The sequence below is a fragment of the Cannabis sativa genome, chromosome 9, assembly GCF_029168945.1.
Source record: "Cannabis sativa cultivar Pink pepper isolate KNU-18-1 chromosome 9, ASM2916894v1, whole genome shotgun sequence".
Taxonomy (NCBI): Eukaryota; Viridiplantae; Streptophyta; class Magnoliopsida; order Rosales; family Cannabaceae; genus Cannabis; species Cannabis sativa.
In genome coordinates, this window is record NC_083609.1 from 1,024,449 (window position 1) to 1,040,084 (window position 15,636).

The 15,636-nt window shown below is 27.6% G+C and overlaps 2 protein-coding genes across 3 annotated transcripts; both read right to left on the reverse strand.

Moving 5' to 3' along the window:
• Positions 1 to 2,703: 2,703 nt before the first annotated feature.
• On the reverse strand, positions 2,704 to 6,859 carry LOC115722396 (selenium-binding protein 2). Its single transcript, XM_030651599.2, has 7 exons — positions 6,640 to 6,859; positions 4,895 to 5,090; positions 4,586 to 4,813; positions 4,271 to 4,502; positions 4,073 to 4,180; positions 3,424 to 3,696; positions 2,704 to 3,194 (listed from the first exon to the last, which is right to left on the reverse strand). The coding sequence occupies exons 1-7, from the start codon at positions 6,770 to 6,772 to the stop codon at positions 2,913 to 2,915; spliced, it is 1,452 nt and encodes a 483-aa protein (XP_030507459.2). The 5' UTR covers positions 6,773 to 6,859; the 3' UTR covers positions 2,704 to 2,912.
• A 5,301-nt stretch (positions 6,860 to 12,160) lies between these two features.
• Positions 12,161 to 15,108, reverse strand: LOC115722450 (uncharacterized). 2 transcript variants are annotated; one of them, XM_061104544.1, is made up of 4 exons: positions 14,691 to 15,096; positions 13,193 to 13,317; positions 12,872 to 13,098; positions 12,161 to 12,736 (listed from the first exon to the last, which is right to left on the reverse strand). In XM_061104544.1, the coding sequence occupies exons 1-3, from the start codon at positions 15,064 to 15,066 to the stop codon at positions 12,895 to 12,897; spliced, it is 705 nt and encodes a 234-aa protein (XP_060960527.1). In that variant the 5' UTR covers positions 15,067 to 15,096; the 3' UTR covers positions 12,161 to 12,736; positions 12,872 to 12,894. The 2 variants fall into 2 exon arrangements, with proteins under 2 accessions (XP_060960527.1, XP_030507523.2); XM_030651663.2 differs by having other exon boundaries at positions 12,161 to 13,098; positions 14,691 to 15,108.
• Between the last annotated feature and the right edge of the window lie 528 nt (positions 15,109 to 15,636).

Sequence of the window (15,636 nt, forward strand, 5' to 3'; positions counted from 1 at the left end):
TCATTAAAATGTTTTCTCATCCACATTACTTTTGAACTAGTTACCAAAATATATGGAATATTACTCATAAATAAGAATTAACAAATAAAAAAAATTGTAAATAATTAAAATATTAAAAAATAACACTTTTGATACTAAACCTAGTCTAATAAATCACACTATTTTTTCACAATTACACTTCCTCACCAAATACTAAATAATTACATTAATAAAACATTTCATAAACAACAACTTAACAACACTTATCTTAAATATAAGATCTTTAGACAAAAGCCAGTTAGAACCCACCTAGTTTAGGGGCTTAAACAAAAAAGAAAAAACAAATTTCTTTTAAAGCATACACATAACATAACATGTTCTAATAAAACTTTAAATCATAATTAATCCAAAATGTTACGAGAATTCAGAATGTATTTTCGTTAACAAATATCTAACTATACTATCTATTTTTATTATTATTTTTTTTTCAAAAATTCAATATAACTCAAGGTCGACCCTACTTAAACATAACATCTTCTAATGAAATCTTAAATCATAACTAATCCAAAATGTTAAGAGAGATGAGAAAGCATTTTCATTAATAAATATCTATCTAACTATACTATAACATCAATAAACCAAAAGCAAATTATGCTATGAATAATTCTTTTTCACTCTCTCTTTTTTCTATATTAAAAGAAAGAAGAAAATAAGAATACACAATAATAAGAAAAATAAAAATGAAATTAATAAGTGTGGTGTCTACACCTGTAAATCTTAAGACAAGCCTTTTGGTAAGGATTAGAAGGTTGAGGAAGACAAGACATTGAATAAGGAACTCCTTTACTTCCACCACAAATGGGCAAATCACTTCTCATAGCTCCAATTGAAATGTGCTTTTTTTCACTAACAACAATAATAACACCATAATTCAACATTATTATTGTTATTAGAATAATAAGCAACCTCTTCAATGAGACCATTTTCTTTGCTTTTTTAACTTCTGGGTTTTTTTTTTATTTGGGGGATTAATAATGGAGGTGTTATCATTTTATAGGTAGATATGTTAGAAGAGTTGTATGAATGAAATGATATGATTTGATATGAATGTAGGACCAATCATTTATTACTTTGATTTTTATGTATAGTTAGATGTAGAATTTATTTTTCTTATTTTTTATTGGTACAAAGGAAATGAAATTAGTGTCCACCAATGGCTATGGTATGGGTCTTAAAACCTAGGGGATTGAATATAGATTTTTTTTTTTTTAGTAAATCGGTATTTCGGTAGACTCTACATTTATTTTTATGAGTTATGATCACTTGTTAATTTTTTTAATTTTTTTTTTTGAATAGTTTACAATTTGGATCATTACTTATTACTTGTATAAAAAAAACTAGTTATGTGAGTAATAAATATTTGAATCTTATTATACTAGATATTTTCTGGAATTTATAGATGACCCTAAATAACTATAACGTAAATGATTATAAAAAAAATTAAACTAAAAAACTCTTATAGATGTCAAAATCAATAAGAGTCTACCGAAACACTTAGAAGGTGATATCATTTGGTAGTTGCATTCAAAGCACTTTCAATCATCTTTTTTATTGTGAAAAAATGAGATTTTTTTTTTTTTATTTTATTTTAGAATTTAATACTATATCATAATAAAATTATTTTTGAATAAATATAATATTTATACATGTATTACAATTTAGAATAAAATTATTAATTTTAAGGGAATTACTCCATATACTATTTTTTTAATTTTTTTTTTCAAATTTACAGTTTGGGTTTCTAAAGTGTTTGCAGCGCTAATTGCAATAGATGTTTCTGTACGATTTTTTTGTTGCAATTTAGGTTGCAGCGCTAGTTGCAATAGAGGTATGTAGAATTCCGTAAAAATGCAAAAAAAAACTGTTATAAAGTGTAAAAATAAAAAAAACCTTAATAATTTTATATACTATATATATTTTATTAAAAGATAATTATTCTTATATAAAAGTACATTTTTTTAATACTAGACATAAACATATATAATTAATTATAATTTAAAAATTATAATTTAAAAATTATTTTTATCTATAATATTAAAGATTAAATTTTTTTTATATGTATAATAAATTAAAAATTATTCTTAAAATGGAAGTTTTAAGACAAGGTTTTAGAAATTATTTTTATAGACATTTTGTAAAATACTATAAAAATCAGCACAAAATATAATATAAGACGAGATTTCTTTCCTTATATTATTTTAACTTAAATAAAAAATCTTAAAATACAATTACAATATTAATTTTTAAATTAAAAATATGTTTTTTCTCTTAATATTTTCTATATAAAAATGGTCAATTTAGTGTAATTACAATTCTAATAGTAAAAATTATATAAAAAAAACAAATTTATTAAGAAAATTACTTTAATATTACTTTTTATTTTTATAATTTAAATTGTTCCATTAATTGTAATTTGTGTTGCTACTGAATTGCAATATGAATTACAATTTAAATTGAGTTGCGATTTAAGTTGCTTCGTAAATTACACTATAAATTCTGCGAAAATGTAAAAAAAATTATTTTAAAATATATAAATAAAAAAACCCATATCTTATATTATTATATTATTTAAATATTAAGAAAAAAAAAAAAAACATTTGTCATAGCTCACTTTTTTTTTTCCCTCTCTTATCCAATTTTTCTTCCAACCAACACATTAAATAGTTTTCATACGAGTATACCATTAATAGTTGTAACAAAATCAGTTAACTGTCCTTTTTCTTGGAAAATAAGAAGCAAATTATTGCCCTCAAAAGTGGTTTGAAGCTTACACATAAAAATACAAACTTCAAATGCTTCATTATTTTTACCTTACTCAAAGTGAAACTATATCCCAATTTATTACAAAGTTTTTTGTTTTGTTTTTTCAATAATCAAACCCAAATATCTGAAGTACAATCACCACCTGGATATCTCATTTCATGAGCAAGAGAAGGGCCATCAGGCTCAGCTCCAAAATCCACAAAGAAATTCGGGTTAATAGCCAAACCTCCCTTCTCGGTATCAACATCGAGTTGCAACATGTGAGAGCCTTTCTCCATGAGCTCGGGATAGAATTGGCGATCCCATGTACTGAAAAGCGAGTTTGTAACATAGAGTCGCTTCCCGTCTAAGCTCATCTGTATCATCTGTGGTCCGCCTCTCAATTTATGTCCCTAAAATTTTGTTAAGAAAAGAAAAACTACCACTCTTTAATGTCAACAGTTTATTTGGTAGCAAGTAAATGTGTTACCTAAAGATATGGTTTGTACAATAAAGATGTTTATGGATCAATTTGATTCATCATAAAAGTTGTCTACCACTCATGCCATTTCATAAATGTACAAAAAGACTCGTTATTAGTGCAAATAAATATCAGGTCTAACATCTGCTACTAAATTATACCTGTATTTGTGGAACATCGAACTGGAAAGTTTTACCATCTTCTCCCTCGGCTAATACCGAGCTTCCCTTTTGAATTTGTCCTCCAACCCAAACTTGTCCTGTCAACTTGGGATTTTTAGGATCCTCAATATTGTACTGTCTTACATCACCATGAAGCCAGTTAACAAAGTACAAAAACCGATCATCGAGTGAGATTAGAAAATCAGTAATCAGTCCAGGCATTTCGGGAAGAATCCAGTTCTGCACCTTCAATGCTTTCACTGATATTGCAACCTGAAAAACCAACAACAAGAAGAAGATATAATGCCATTCTTAGTTTAAAAGAATGAAAGTCTGTTAAGTTAGTTATCTTTTCAATTGGCCTATTTAAAGGCTTTCATTCTTCTGGGTAACACATTTTGTAACTTGAGAAAGTGAATTGACATAGCTGAATTGTAATGAGAGTGAGAGAGATTTCAGAGGTGTTCAAGGGACTAGGCTGTTCAATTGGAGAAAGTTCGAACCTCTATAATCTTTAGTGTTCTTTGTATTTGAATTGTTTATAGTTTTGTACTGGTACACAGTTGTGTAGTTTGGTGTGTTTGTGTGTAGATTAGTGTTGTAACAATTTCCAATAATGGAAAAACATTTAGATTTCTTATGTACAAACCTCGTGGCTCCAAGAGTCGTCGGGGTTCTTGAAAAACCTCACCATGTTACTTGTCAACGCAGCTCCAACAAACCCGGTATCTTTGGAAGGATCATGCAGAAACCTTATCTGTCAATGAACATAACAAAATCCTCAAATATTTCGTAGTTACAAACAAAAGTATTCGGTTATTGCAAAATCAAGTTTATGTCAGCTCACCTCCAAGGGTAACATCCCTGTGTTACCAAGATCTAATGTTTGTTTTAGTTCACCACCGGGCCAACTGTAAACGTAAAGATGTCTCCCGTAGAGACCATCAGAGACATCTTGAAGGTTAAAACCTTTGGAGAAAGCGGCGGGAGCACCCCATGATGAGCTAATCATTGTCTTGTGTCGAGGTTGGTACCAAAAATCATACCCAAAACCAGGACTATGCCCTTCTTTTTCCCACCTAGAAACACACAAAAATTTACTTGATTCCTGTAATAGATGCATTCAACTACACCTAGGAAAGGTTTAAGAAACTAAGTTTACCTTCCTTTCACATTAAACTCCGAATCAAGAAGAAGAAATCCATTTCCTTTGGCATTTCCATTTCTATCACCAAGACATGATACCAAGATATGACCAGAAGCCAAGCAATGAGATGTGTGTGGATATGCCAAACCAGTCTTCTCAACAATCTCTTCCGATTCAACCACTTTATGCAATGAAGGAGCTTTCGGGTTTGTTTTCGTGTCAACCACATAAATTCTACCAGAACTGTAAAAACAAGTTAAAACCATAATCAAAACCAAGACCGATCCTGAGCTAAGGCAGACTAGGCCCGGAATGAAATATTACATTAGTCCAGGTACTATAAGAAAACGACGATCAGCAGAGGAATCTCCATGGCACGAACTGCATGAATTCCATCCTGTATGATGTAACTCATCACCTAAATATGGCACAGGGAGCCTGTGGATGACTTTTGAATAAGTAGGAGAAGTTGGATCAACATCCACTGTTGCCAAGTAATCAGGCTTTTGTGTTTCAGTCCCTTAAATTTACACCATCAAAGAAAGTTTGAGCTGAGTAAGGTAATCCAAAACTAGTAACCAAACTTGGCAGAATGATGAACTCAGTAAGTGATTATCAAGCCAATATAAGAAAGTAAAATCAATAAGAATTCTCATTTTTCTTTATGACTAAACTTGTAATTTGGGAAGCATGGTCAATCTAAAACTTTAACTATGACAATTCAACAGAATATTAGACTGAGTTTTTCAAATTTAATTTAAAAATAATTTTCCTATCATATTTAATATTATAGAATATGATTTTGTCTTATGGCAGAATTATTTGATCTGACGGCTGAGATTGATTTAGGAGTAATTAAGGTTAAAAAGTAAAAACATACCCTAACACTCATTTAATGTATTCCGAGACTTATCTAATATAATACGAAATACATTCTGTAAAAGTACGAAATCATATCCTTAATATTATGGGGTAAGTTGAAAAATGCCTCTTTTATTCATCAATTAATCAAATTTACCTCTAATTTTATGTTTATTTGAAACATACCTCTTTTTATATGTATTGTACCCAAAATACCCTTACATAAGAGAATCACATGGAGAGTATCTTGAAGTGATAGGGGTAAAATTGGTACAATGTTTAAAAAAAAAGGTAAAAATGATAGATTTTAAAAAAGAAGGTAAAAATAAAAGAGGACAATATAAAAAGGGTATAGAGTGTAATTTTCTCTAATATTATATTCCATATTTTCAAAAACATTATCTAACAATTTGTAACTATTGGGTTGTCATTTATTTTTTGATTTGTTCAAGGAAGAATGGGACAAATAACACACGTAGATAAAGACTGACTGGGCCCCATCAGGCCCATTAAAAATTTCAGGGCCCAATTTATATTCCATTTCTTTTTTCTCCTTACTTTTTCTATATAATAATAATAATAATAACATGATGATGTAATAATAAAAAAGGCCACAAACTGTTTATTATTTAACAATTTTTTTTTTCCTGAAACGGATATTATCTAACAATTTGGAAATATATCATTAATTGTGTTGTCAATTTTTTTAACACTTGTCAGCAACACCAAGATAAAGACTAAACTTTATGCCTAGGCTCATTAAAAATTTAAGTAATTTACAACATAAATATTTAAATTTAATATATAATTAAAAATAAATAATTTAATTTAATTTAACGATAATAATATATTTTTGACTGTTAAAATTTTATTTAAATTAAAAAAATTAATAACAAAATTATTATGTGACCATTACTTAATAGTTAGACGCATTTAAAAATTTTTAAAATAAAATTTTATTATTACATTTAGAAATTAAATTAGATTGACCGAGTAATAAACACTGTAAATTATTCTAATAATTCCAAGGCCTAATTATTACATTTTTAATTTAATTATTTCCCTACTTTTTCATTAAAATAATTCTTTTTTTTTTTAAATCAAGCTAAACTTAAATTAAATCAAATGGAAAATCGAAGTATCAAAATTATCAAACACAAATAAAAGAAATTAAATAAAATAAAAATGAAGAGATCAGAAATAGAAACCTGTGTAAACGCAAGTGACATAAAGGAGAGCTTCTCTTGGACCATCCATGGCTTCTCGAGGTGAAGCGTAACCAGGTCCAGCCTTACAACACGATGAAGTTCCATTGCTCTGCATCTTCCCTGACTCGGCCATTTTTTTCACAGCTTTCTCTCTCTAAAACTCTCAACAGAGTACTTTCTCTCTCTACTCGGCCAAGAAGAAGAAGATCGTGAGAAATAATAACAGTAATTTTGTCTTTTTATATATGAAGATGAGTTTGCTGACGTGGCAGATTTGGGAGAAATAATTTTGTCTAGGTGGGATGAATCTGTAATTTCATAAGCTGATTTCATCTGACGGTGGTGGATGATGACACGTGGATGGTGGAGATGGATTAAGAGTCGGGTGATGACAGAATTATGGGAGATGATGTCCGAGGTTTACGAGAGACTGAAAACTCTTTTTTTATTTATTTAAAAGTAATTTATAACATAAAAATGTTTAAATTTAATTATTATTTAGATAAATAATTAAGTTTAATTTTTAATAATAATAATAAGTTTTTTTTTATGTTAGAGATCCGTAATATTATAAGTCAAATTATTATTTATGTGCTATTATTTTATTAGAATATTTAATTTTTATATAACAAATAAAAATTTAATTACATAGATAAATCAAGAACTGTCACTCTAAAATTATTATTATTATTATTATTATTATTATTATTATTATTATCTTCATTATACTATAGAAGATTGTAGGTGAGACGTGATGATTCTTTGGTGTTATTATTTTAATGTATGAAATTAAAGAGATATGATATTATAATAAATTATAATTATAATTAAAATTATTATACTATTTATTTTATTTTATTTTTTTTTGACAAAGTGATTAAAATCACTCGTGAATTTACGACGCCCACGTCCGCCACCGGCGCTGGAACCTCCTCGAACCAGGATAGCTCATCGTCTAACCGCAGAGCATGCTTTGCCAACCATGGGCCGCTAAAATCTTAGAGCAAGCCCCATGAGACAAAACTGCCCCCGGAAATTTAGACAATAAAGCTATAAAATCTTCAAATAACGCTCCTAACTCAATAAAATACTGGAGTTCCACCTGAAAAAAATTCAAAAAACAGCATAAAACTTTAATTAGAAAACTATTCAAACTGAAGAGAATCAACCAACCACCAAGACTAAGCAACTAGATCTCCCTAAAAAATACTAAAACTAGCCAAAGGGATTACCCTTTGGCTAGTAACAACTAAATTATAACATTCTACTTCATAACCTTCATAGGATCCATATTCCTTACTTTTACCCTTTTAAAATCAAACATAAATAAAATTTTCCTTTTAATACCCATTATTCCTTAAATATTCAAAATATTATATACTAATTATTTCATTTTATCTCTTAAAAATATTACTTATTTATAGATTAAAACATGTCAAAATCCTTAATAAATCAAATTATTTATTATTTTATTTATAGCGTAAAACTTAAGATTGCACTTTCACATTCAAAAGTACCAATTTCCTAATACCACTTCATCATACATTTAATTAATAATAATTAATATTAATTAATCTAATTCGGTATTATGACATAATGCTTCCTTATTTATTATTTAAATAGATAACCTCCTAATTATTATACCATTCAAATTATTATAAAAACTATTCATATTAGTATCTTCCTATACAACTAATAAAAAATAAAATAAAATAAGTATTCTCAATTTATTTCAATATCTTTCCAAAAATAAAAAATAAAATAAAATAAGTATTCTCAATTCACAATTAATGTCCCTACCTCCAATTTATTACAAAATCTCACATTTATAATTTATATACCAAAATTAATATTATGTTATCTATAATAAACTCATATTTATAATTTATATACCCAAAATTAATATTATGTTATCTATAATAAACTAATAAGGCAATAATCTCATAATTATATACCATAATTTTTAGCTATTAAATTTTAGAATATTTTTACAATTCATGATATCTTGTAATTTTAACCAATTACCCTAAATAATTAGGGGCCAGCCATAAATCATGAGCAAAAACCTTAAAAGGCACCAAAGCCATAAACAATGGCACAGCTCATTCATCAAATTTGTACTTCCATTTCTTCCATAAAAACTAATACCACTCATCCAGAAATTCTTTAAAAATACAAATAATATAATCATTTTAGTACATTCCCATAATATTGAGAACAAACCAAATTTTCATAATAATTTGACTTCCTAAATATATCTGAACCAATATATTCTCATTAGACCATTAGTGTTTCCACCTCCCTTTATTACAAGATCCTCAAGATTCTTATTCTTCAATTTACTTAATTAATTATAATATTAGAATTCGAATACTAAAATTCTAAACACTTTCCTTGTATGCTGAAAATTCCTAAAAAATTATAAACCAAAACATAGCTAATAGGAATTAGCGTTTAAAGTAAACCCTCTTAAACCTTATTTCAGTTTAATATATTCTTTAAATCATACCTTAACCAAAATAATCCTTTTATTCCGACTAATAAATCTGTATAGTGCATAACTTATTAACTTTAAAATATTATTGTGTCAAATTTTTTATACATTTACTACCGAAAAACGTGAAAATTTAAACAAACTACCCTAAATAATTAGGGGCCAAACCATATAATAGGTGCTAAAGCCTTGTAAGGCGCCAAAGCCATAAATAATGGCGCAAAATAGAACAAAATCAATATAAAACAAACTTATAACAAAAAGAAAAACATTGAAAAAAGAAAGAATAAAAAAAGGAGTTATGAAACAAAAAAGAAAGAAAAATATTGAACTCATTTACAGCAACAAACGATAGACAAAGAAAATTAAAATAAAACTCTTAAGGTAGCTTGAACAATGAATATGATCAAGAGGTATTAAACTACATAAAAGTTGCTTCAAAATCATGATCACAATTCACATAATATCGAAATACGACTATATAAAATGGAATGAATTCAGTCTACGAAAAAGAAAAAAGAAAACAGAGAGAGAGATATTTACCGTGATAGTTTGTTGGAGGATCAGAACGATGGAGAATCAAGTACGATCACGAACAACGATGAAGAAATAGGAAGGTTCTTATGGTACGTACTTATATACATATATATAGTATATAAAATTATTCAGTTTAGACTGATCAGTACTTAATATTGGATTTATATATGCAGTGGGTTCTTCATGACTGGGAAGACAAAGATTGTATTCAAATACTAAAGAATTGTAGGGAAGCTATTTCAGAGAAAGGGAAAGTGATTATCAATTCTTTGGAAGGCTTAAACTATTATACTATTTATTTATATATATGGAATGATTGATATGTTCAATATTTGTCACTAATTTTTTTTAATATTGCTATTTTTTTTGGCGGGTTAGACTAACTATGCCAAGATAATGATGAAATTTAATTATTAAATTAAAATATATAAAATTATATAAGTTAAAATTCTTATAGTTTATAGTGTGATTGTTCTTATTATGATTTGTGGCTTACTTATTTTTTTTTTTAATTTTAGAATGAATAATTTTAGTGTTGTTATTGTTCAATTTTTATTAGAAAATATTTAGTTGATAGTAATTGATAGGTACAGTTTAATATATGTTCATTTAAATTAGAGATTTATACTTCTTTAATGTTTTAACATTAGCGATTTATATGTATTTTAATTGAATGTGCTTTTAAGATTTTTATTCTTATTTTTGTAAATGTTATAATTTATCTATCTTGTTAATTTAGGGAATTAGCCCATATACTATTTTTTTAACTTTTTTTTTTAAAAAAAAATTTACGGTTTGGTTTCTAAAGTGGTTACAGCGCTAGTTGCAATAGGGGTTTCCATACGATTTTTTGTTGCAATTTAAGTTGCAGCACTAGTTGCAATAAGAATTTTTATGTGGAATTTCGTAAAAATAAAAAAAAAATAATTTTATATTATTATGTAATGGATTTATCTAATAAAAATTTCTATATTTCTCAAGAAAAAAAAAAAGCAAAAGAAAATTCCAATTTTTCTTAAAAAATTAGTAAGAATTTCTATGCATGTGGGATCCACTCAAAAGATTGGATATGCGCTGTGATACCAACTTTTCAAGTCCATCATCAAATATTATAACATAATAATTATTATTAATTTTTCTTTTCCAAAAGTGATAATAATATAAATTATCATTTGCAACATCTCAAAATTGAATGTAGTTGTTAACTAAGAAAGGAATCTTATCTTTAGTTTTATAATAATAATAAGAATAAAAGAATTGATATTTAAATACCATGCAATAAGTTTGGACTGTGTTTACAAAGATCAAGAAAGTTTAATATATATCTTGAATTTAAGTCAAATTATGTACTTAATATATGATATTTTATTGTGTATGAATTAAGGTTAGATATCTGATTTAATATAATTTTTTTTTCTTAATCCGATTTAATTTAATCAGTAATTAAGGTTAAATGGTGTTTCGGTTCTTTTTGTTAAACGGTCTGCGAATAGTATAGCTCATTTCTTGGCTAAAGCTTTCTATTCTGTTGCTGATCGTATCTTCAGAAGTTGTGATGTTTCTTCTGAATTCCAAAGTGTAATCTTACATGATTGTAATTAATAAATTGATAATTTATTTTAAAATATAAAATCAGTAATTAAATTTAAAATATTATCATATAATGGATCCAGAGTCGAATTAGATCTTAAAATTTAATGCAATCATTGATTTTTTAATTAAATATTTAATTACACACTTATGGTTAATGTATAATATTTTATTCTGTATGTATGTTAATGTTTTCTTAATAACTATTGTTTAATTTAAGCTGATAAATTCTATCATTTTATTTATGTTTAGACCATCTCATAGATTAACGGTATCAAAATTAACTCAAAAACTAAACTAAACATAAAATATTAAATATTTTTTAATGTAATTATACACCAAAATAGCAAAAAAGCACCCACAAATATTTTTTCATACAATTAGGTCTCCTAACAAAAGTAATTTTACTAAGAGGATGCTACATGAAAAAATTTGATCTTTTTGTAAGAATAATTTAATAATAAATAAAAAAAAAATTATCTTAATCAAACGAAATATATTATCTGTATTAGCTTTTAGGATTTGCTATCTTCTCTTTAACTCAATTTTGGATGCTAAAACAAATTGTAGTGCATCAATATATCTATTTAAAAAGAATGTATTGTAGAATTTTTCTAAAATTATTTTTAAGTAAATATAATATTTATATTATTATTTAGAATAAAATTATTAACCTTATATAAATAATTTTATAAATTATATAATTTATTAAAAAAATAATATACTATTTTAATACTAAACATTTAATTCTTTTACCATATGTAACAAATTAAAAATAAATAATTCTTAAATAGAGGTTTTATAGTATATACATATTATGCAGTTTTCAATGAACAAGTTATGAATCATTTAGATATTTTGTAATATCCTCACTTTTAGTGTAAAAATTATCACAAAATATACTATAAGACAAGTTTTATTTTCTTATTAGAGTAATTTACTACATAAATAACTAAGTTTAACTTTCAGTTACAAAATAAAAGTATATACTCGAAATTCAATTTGCTATCCTAATCGCCATCTGGGTATTTCCCAGATTCTTGCAAGAAGTTAACAATGCTGCCCAAATAGCTTCATCGAGCTCGAAAGGGATCAAGTTTATAACATTCTCAGCCTCATCAAAGTGTCCCGAACGACTAAGAAGATCAACAAAGCAAGTGTAGTGTTGAAGAGAGGGATTAATTCCATAATTTTTGATCATCGAATCGAAAGAAAACTCTTCCTCTGTTGACTAAACCAACATGGCCACAAGCATAGAGCAAACCGACAAAAGAAACTTCATTCTCCCCAACAATCTTATAGTGTCGCCTTTTTGACCACAACGAGCATAGCCAGAAATCATAGCTGTCCAAGAAGCTGCTTCTTCAACCAATCCACATTTCGCGGTTTGTTGAGGAAAGTAAAACTTGAGCAAGTATGCTAAGTTTCCAAAAACCATCAAACAACAATTTCGATCTTTTACTTGTTTTTTGTTTCCTTCAAGCAAACCATAACATATCCCAAAATCAAAAAAATATTTAAAGTAATGAAACTGTGGTCATTTCAATTAAATAAATAGATATAGACATGGTAAGAGTCCCAACCCAAGTCACTTAGATTGGAAAAACTTGCCTGGAAAGAAGGAGAAACGAAACTTAAAGATCTTTCCAAACATTAAAGTCAGTAGCTGAACTGTTATAGTTTACAATGCTATCTTGGCATCCTAACAAGTAGGTAGAACGCATTGGATCCATGTTTATTATAGCATGAGCAGTTCCACTAGGGCTCGCCGCAAGAGCAACCTCATCTGCACCGATAATCACCTCAGCATAACCTTCTTTTGCTTCATTGTTCTCCAACTGCAAAATTATACACAAAAATACATTCTTACAAGGCCCCGAAAGAAGAGTTTTCATTTTCGAGCTCCTAAAAGGTAGTAATAAGGCCGCTTACCCTGAATTTTGTTTTAGCTCCCCATATGACAAATGTTTCATTACAAGAGTAGTGTCTGTGATTTCCTCGTAAGCCACCGGGTCGAATCTCTCCAACATGAACAGACACACAACTTACAGCACCACCTACACAAATAGCAAAATCAGAAAACAATTTTCCGAAATTCGAAACACACCTAATAGATAGGGTACTTTTTCAGTTTTCACAAACTGAAGACCCCATTTAAGTTTGTAGAAATAGTCTTTTTTTATTGGTAAAATAACCATGTATGATTGCACAAGTGAAGCGACCAAATATTACACTGTGCGACCATAAAACAACCATTACAATCGCTTTGCAATCATAGATTTATACTGTGTGACCAACAAATTTCAATGGTATTTTACTATTACAAATTGTTAGTTTGGCTAATTTCCCATTTCGATATACCCATTTAAAATTTTAATATGCTCATTAAATTTCAATGGTAGATTAGCACATTCTCTTAATCCTATAAGTATAACCCCCACCCTACCCCCCACACACACACACAAATTTGATTTGTTTTAAGTTACAGAAATAGCAAAATCAGAAAACAAATTTCCAAAAATCAAAATAGAACTCCTACTATATAATAACTTCCAAAGAAAAATAATTTCAATATACTCATTTAAAATTGTAAAATATGCTCATTAAATTTCCAATAGTGAGAGACAATACATTTGAAAATATTTCAATGGGATTAGCACATTTCTCTTCATCCTATAAAACCCCCCCAACAAAACTTTCTTTCTTTCAACCAATTTTCCAAAAACCAAAAACAATTTCAATATATACTCATTTAAAATTGTAATATAAGCTCATTAAATTTCAATCTTCATCCTACAAATCAAACCCGTCACAATGATTAGCACATTTCTCTTAATCCTATAAAACCCCCCCACAAATTTGTTTTCTTTTAACCAATTTCCTTTCCCAAAAACCAAAATACATTTCAAAATACTCACTTAAAATTGTAATATTAGCTCATTAAACTTCAAAAGTAAATAAGCACATTTCTCTTAATCCTATAAAACCCCTTAACAAATTTGCTTTCTTTTAACCAATTTTCCAAAAACCAACATACAATTTCAATATAACCCATTTAGAATTGTAATATAAGCTCATTAAATTTCCAATAGTTAGGGATAATACAATTTAGAAAATATTTGAAAGGTAGATTAGCACATTTCTCTTAATCCTATAAAACCCCTTAACAAATTTGCTTTCTTTTAACCAATTTTCCAAAAACCAAAATACAATTTCAATATATACCCATTTAGAATTGTATTATAAGCTCATTAAATTTCCAATAGTTAGGGATAATATCATAATACATTTGAAAAAAATTCAAAGGTAGATTAACACATTTCTCTTAATCCTATAAAACCCATTAACAAATTTGCTTTCTTTTAACCAATTTTCAAAAAATCAAAATACAATTTCAATATTAAATTTCATTAAGAGAGAGAAGACATACCGGAGAGGCGAGAATGAAGAGCGAGAGAAATGGGGTTGAATAACCAGCCCCTGTGATCTTTAGCGAGTGTAGAAGGAAACCCAGAAGAGAATCTTCGAAGATTGGCGCGGGAATCATCGAATTGGGTCCATTGATGAGAAGAAGAAGAAGAATGAAGAGGAGAATTGGGAGTTGGAGAATGGAGTCGGAGAAAGAGCCATGTGAGAAGAAGGAAGAGGAAGAGGAGGAAAGGGAAGGCCTGAGGCTTCTTCAGGAAGTGAAGAAGGATATGGCTTTGACTTATTAAGCTTTGACTTTGACTTTGAATCTGTAGTGGGGGTGGATTTGATGATGGGCTGTCTGAGATTGAATGTGAGCTTCTTCTAGGGTTCGCCATTTTCAAACATAACAATCTCTCTCTCTTACAAATTACAATCTTTATATAAAAAAAAAAATAAAAAGCAAAAAATCTATTAAATATTATTTTAGATTTTTTTTTTGAAAATAAATTTTTCATTAAAGAGGAAAATCAATTGTTACAGGATCACTAATAAATTGGGGACAAGTATCCGCCTTTATTAAAACTCCTAATTCAAACATAACAGATTTAGTTAGTGCATGAGCTACGTCATTAGCAGAATGCTAGATAGCATAACAAGAATCACCACCAGCTGCAGCTAATATTATTTTAGATTTTAAAATTTGAGAAAATTATTAATTGAGTTCTTTGTTTTATTAAAGGCTAATTAAGATTTTTTAAGTCGAAATTTTAAAAAAAAAATATTGTTATTAGGTACTAGTGGTGTCTAGTATTTTCTAGACGTGTCGCTTTATGATTGGTTAATAACACTATCTAAAAATTATTACATTAATGGCACGTTTACACACAGTATTCATAATCGGAATAAATTAATGGAGAAATATAATGGAATACATGAAGAATAATCGGAATCAATATTTGTAATAT

Excerpts from the sequence above, each read along its gene's own strand:
- LOC115722396 (XM_030651599.2), bottom strand. The coding sequence starts at position 6,772 with ATGGCCGAGTCAGGGAAGATGCAGAGCAATGGAACTTCATCGTGTTGT. Across the intron at positions 4,814-4,894 it reads CTTATAGTACCTGGACTAAT|TTCTGGTAGAATTTATGTGG; the intron begins GTAATATTTCAT and ends TTGTTTTTACAG. Across the intron at positions 3,697-4,072 it reads ACGACTCTTGGAGCCACGAG|GTTGCAATATCAGTGAAAGC; the intron begins GTTTGTACATAA and ends TTGGTTTTTCAG.
- LOC115722450 (XM_030651663.2), bottom strand. The coding sequence starts at position 15,066 with ATGGCGAACCCTAGAAGAAGCTCACATTCAATCTCAGACAGCCCATCA. Across the intron at positions 13,318-14,690 it reads TCTTCATTCTCGCCTCTCCG|GTGGTGCTGTAAGTTGTGTG; the intron begins GTATGTCTTCTC and ends CTATTTGTGTAG. Across the intron at positions 13,099-13,192 it reads GAGCTAAAACAAAATTCAGG|TTGGAGAACAATGAAGCAAA; the intron begins GTAAGCGGCCTT and ends ATAATTTTGCAG.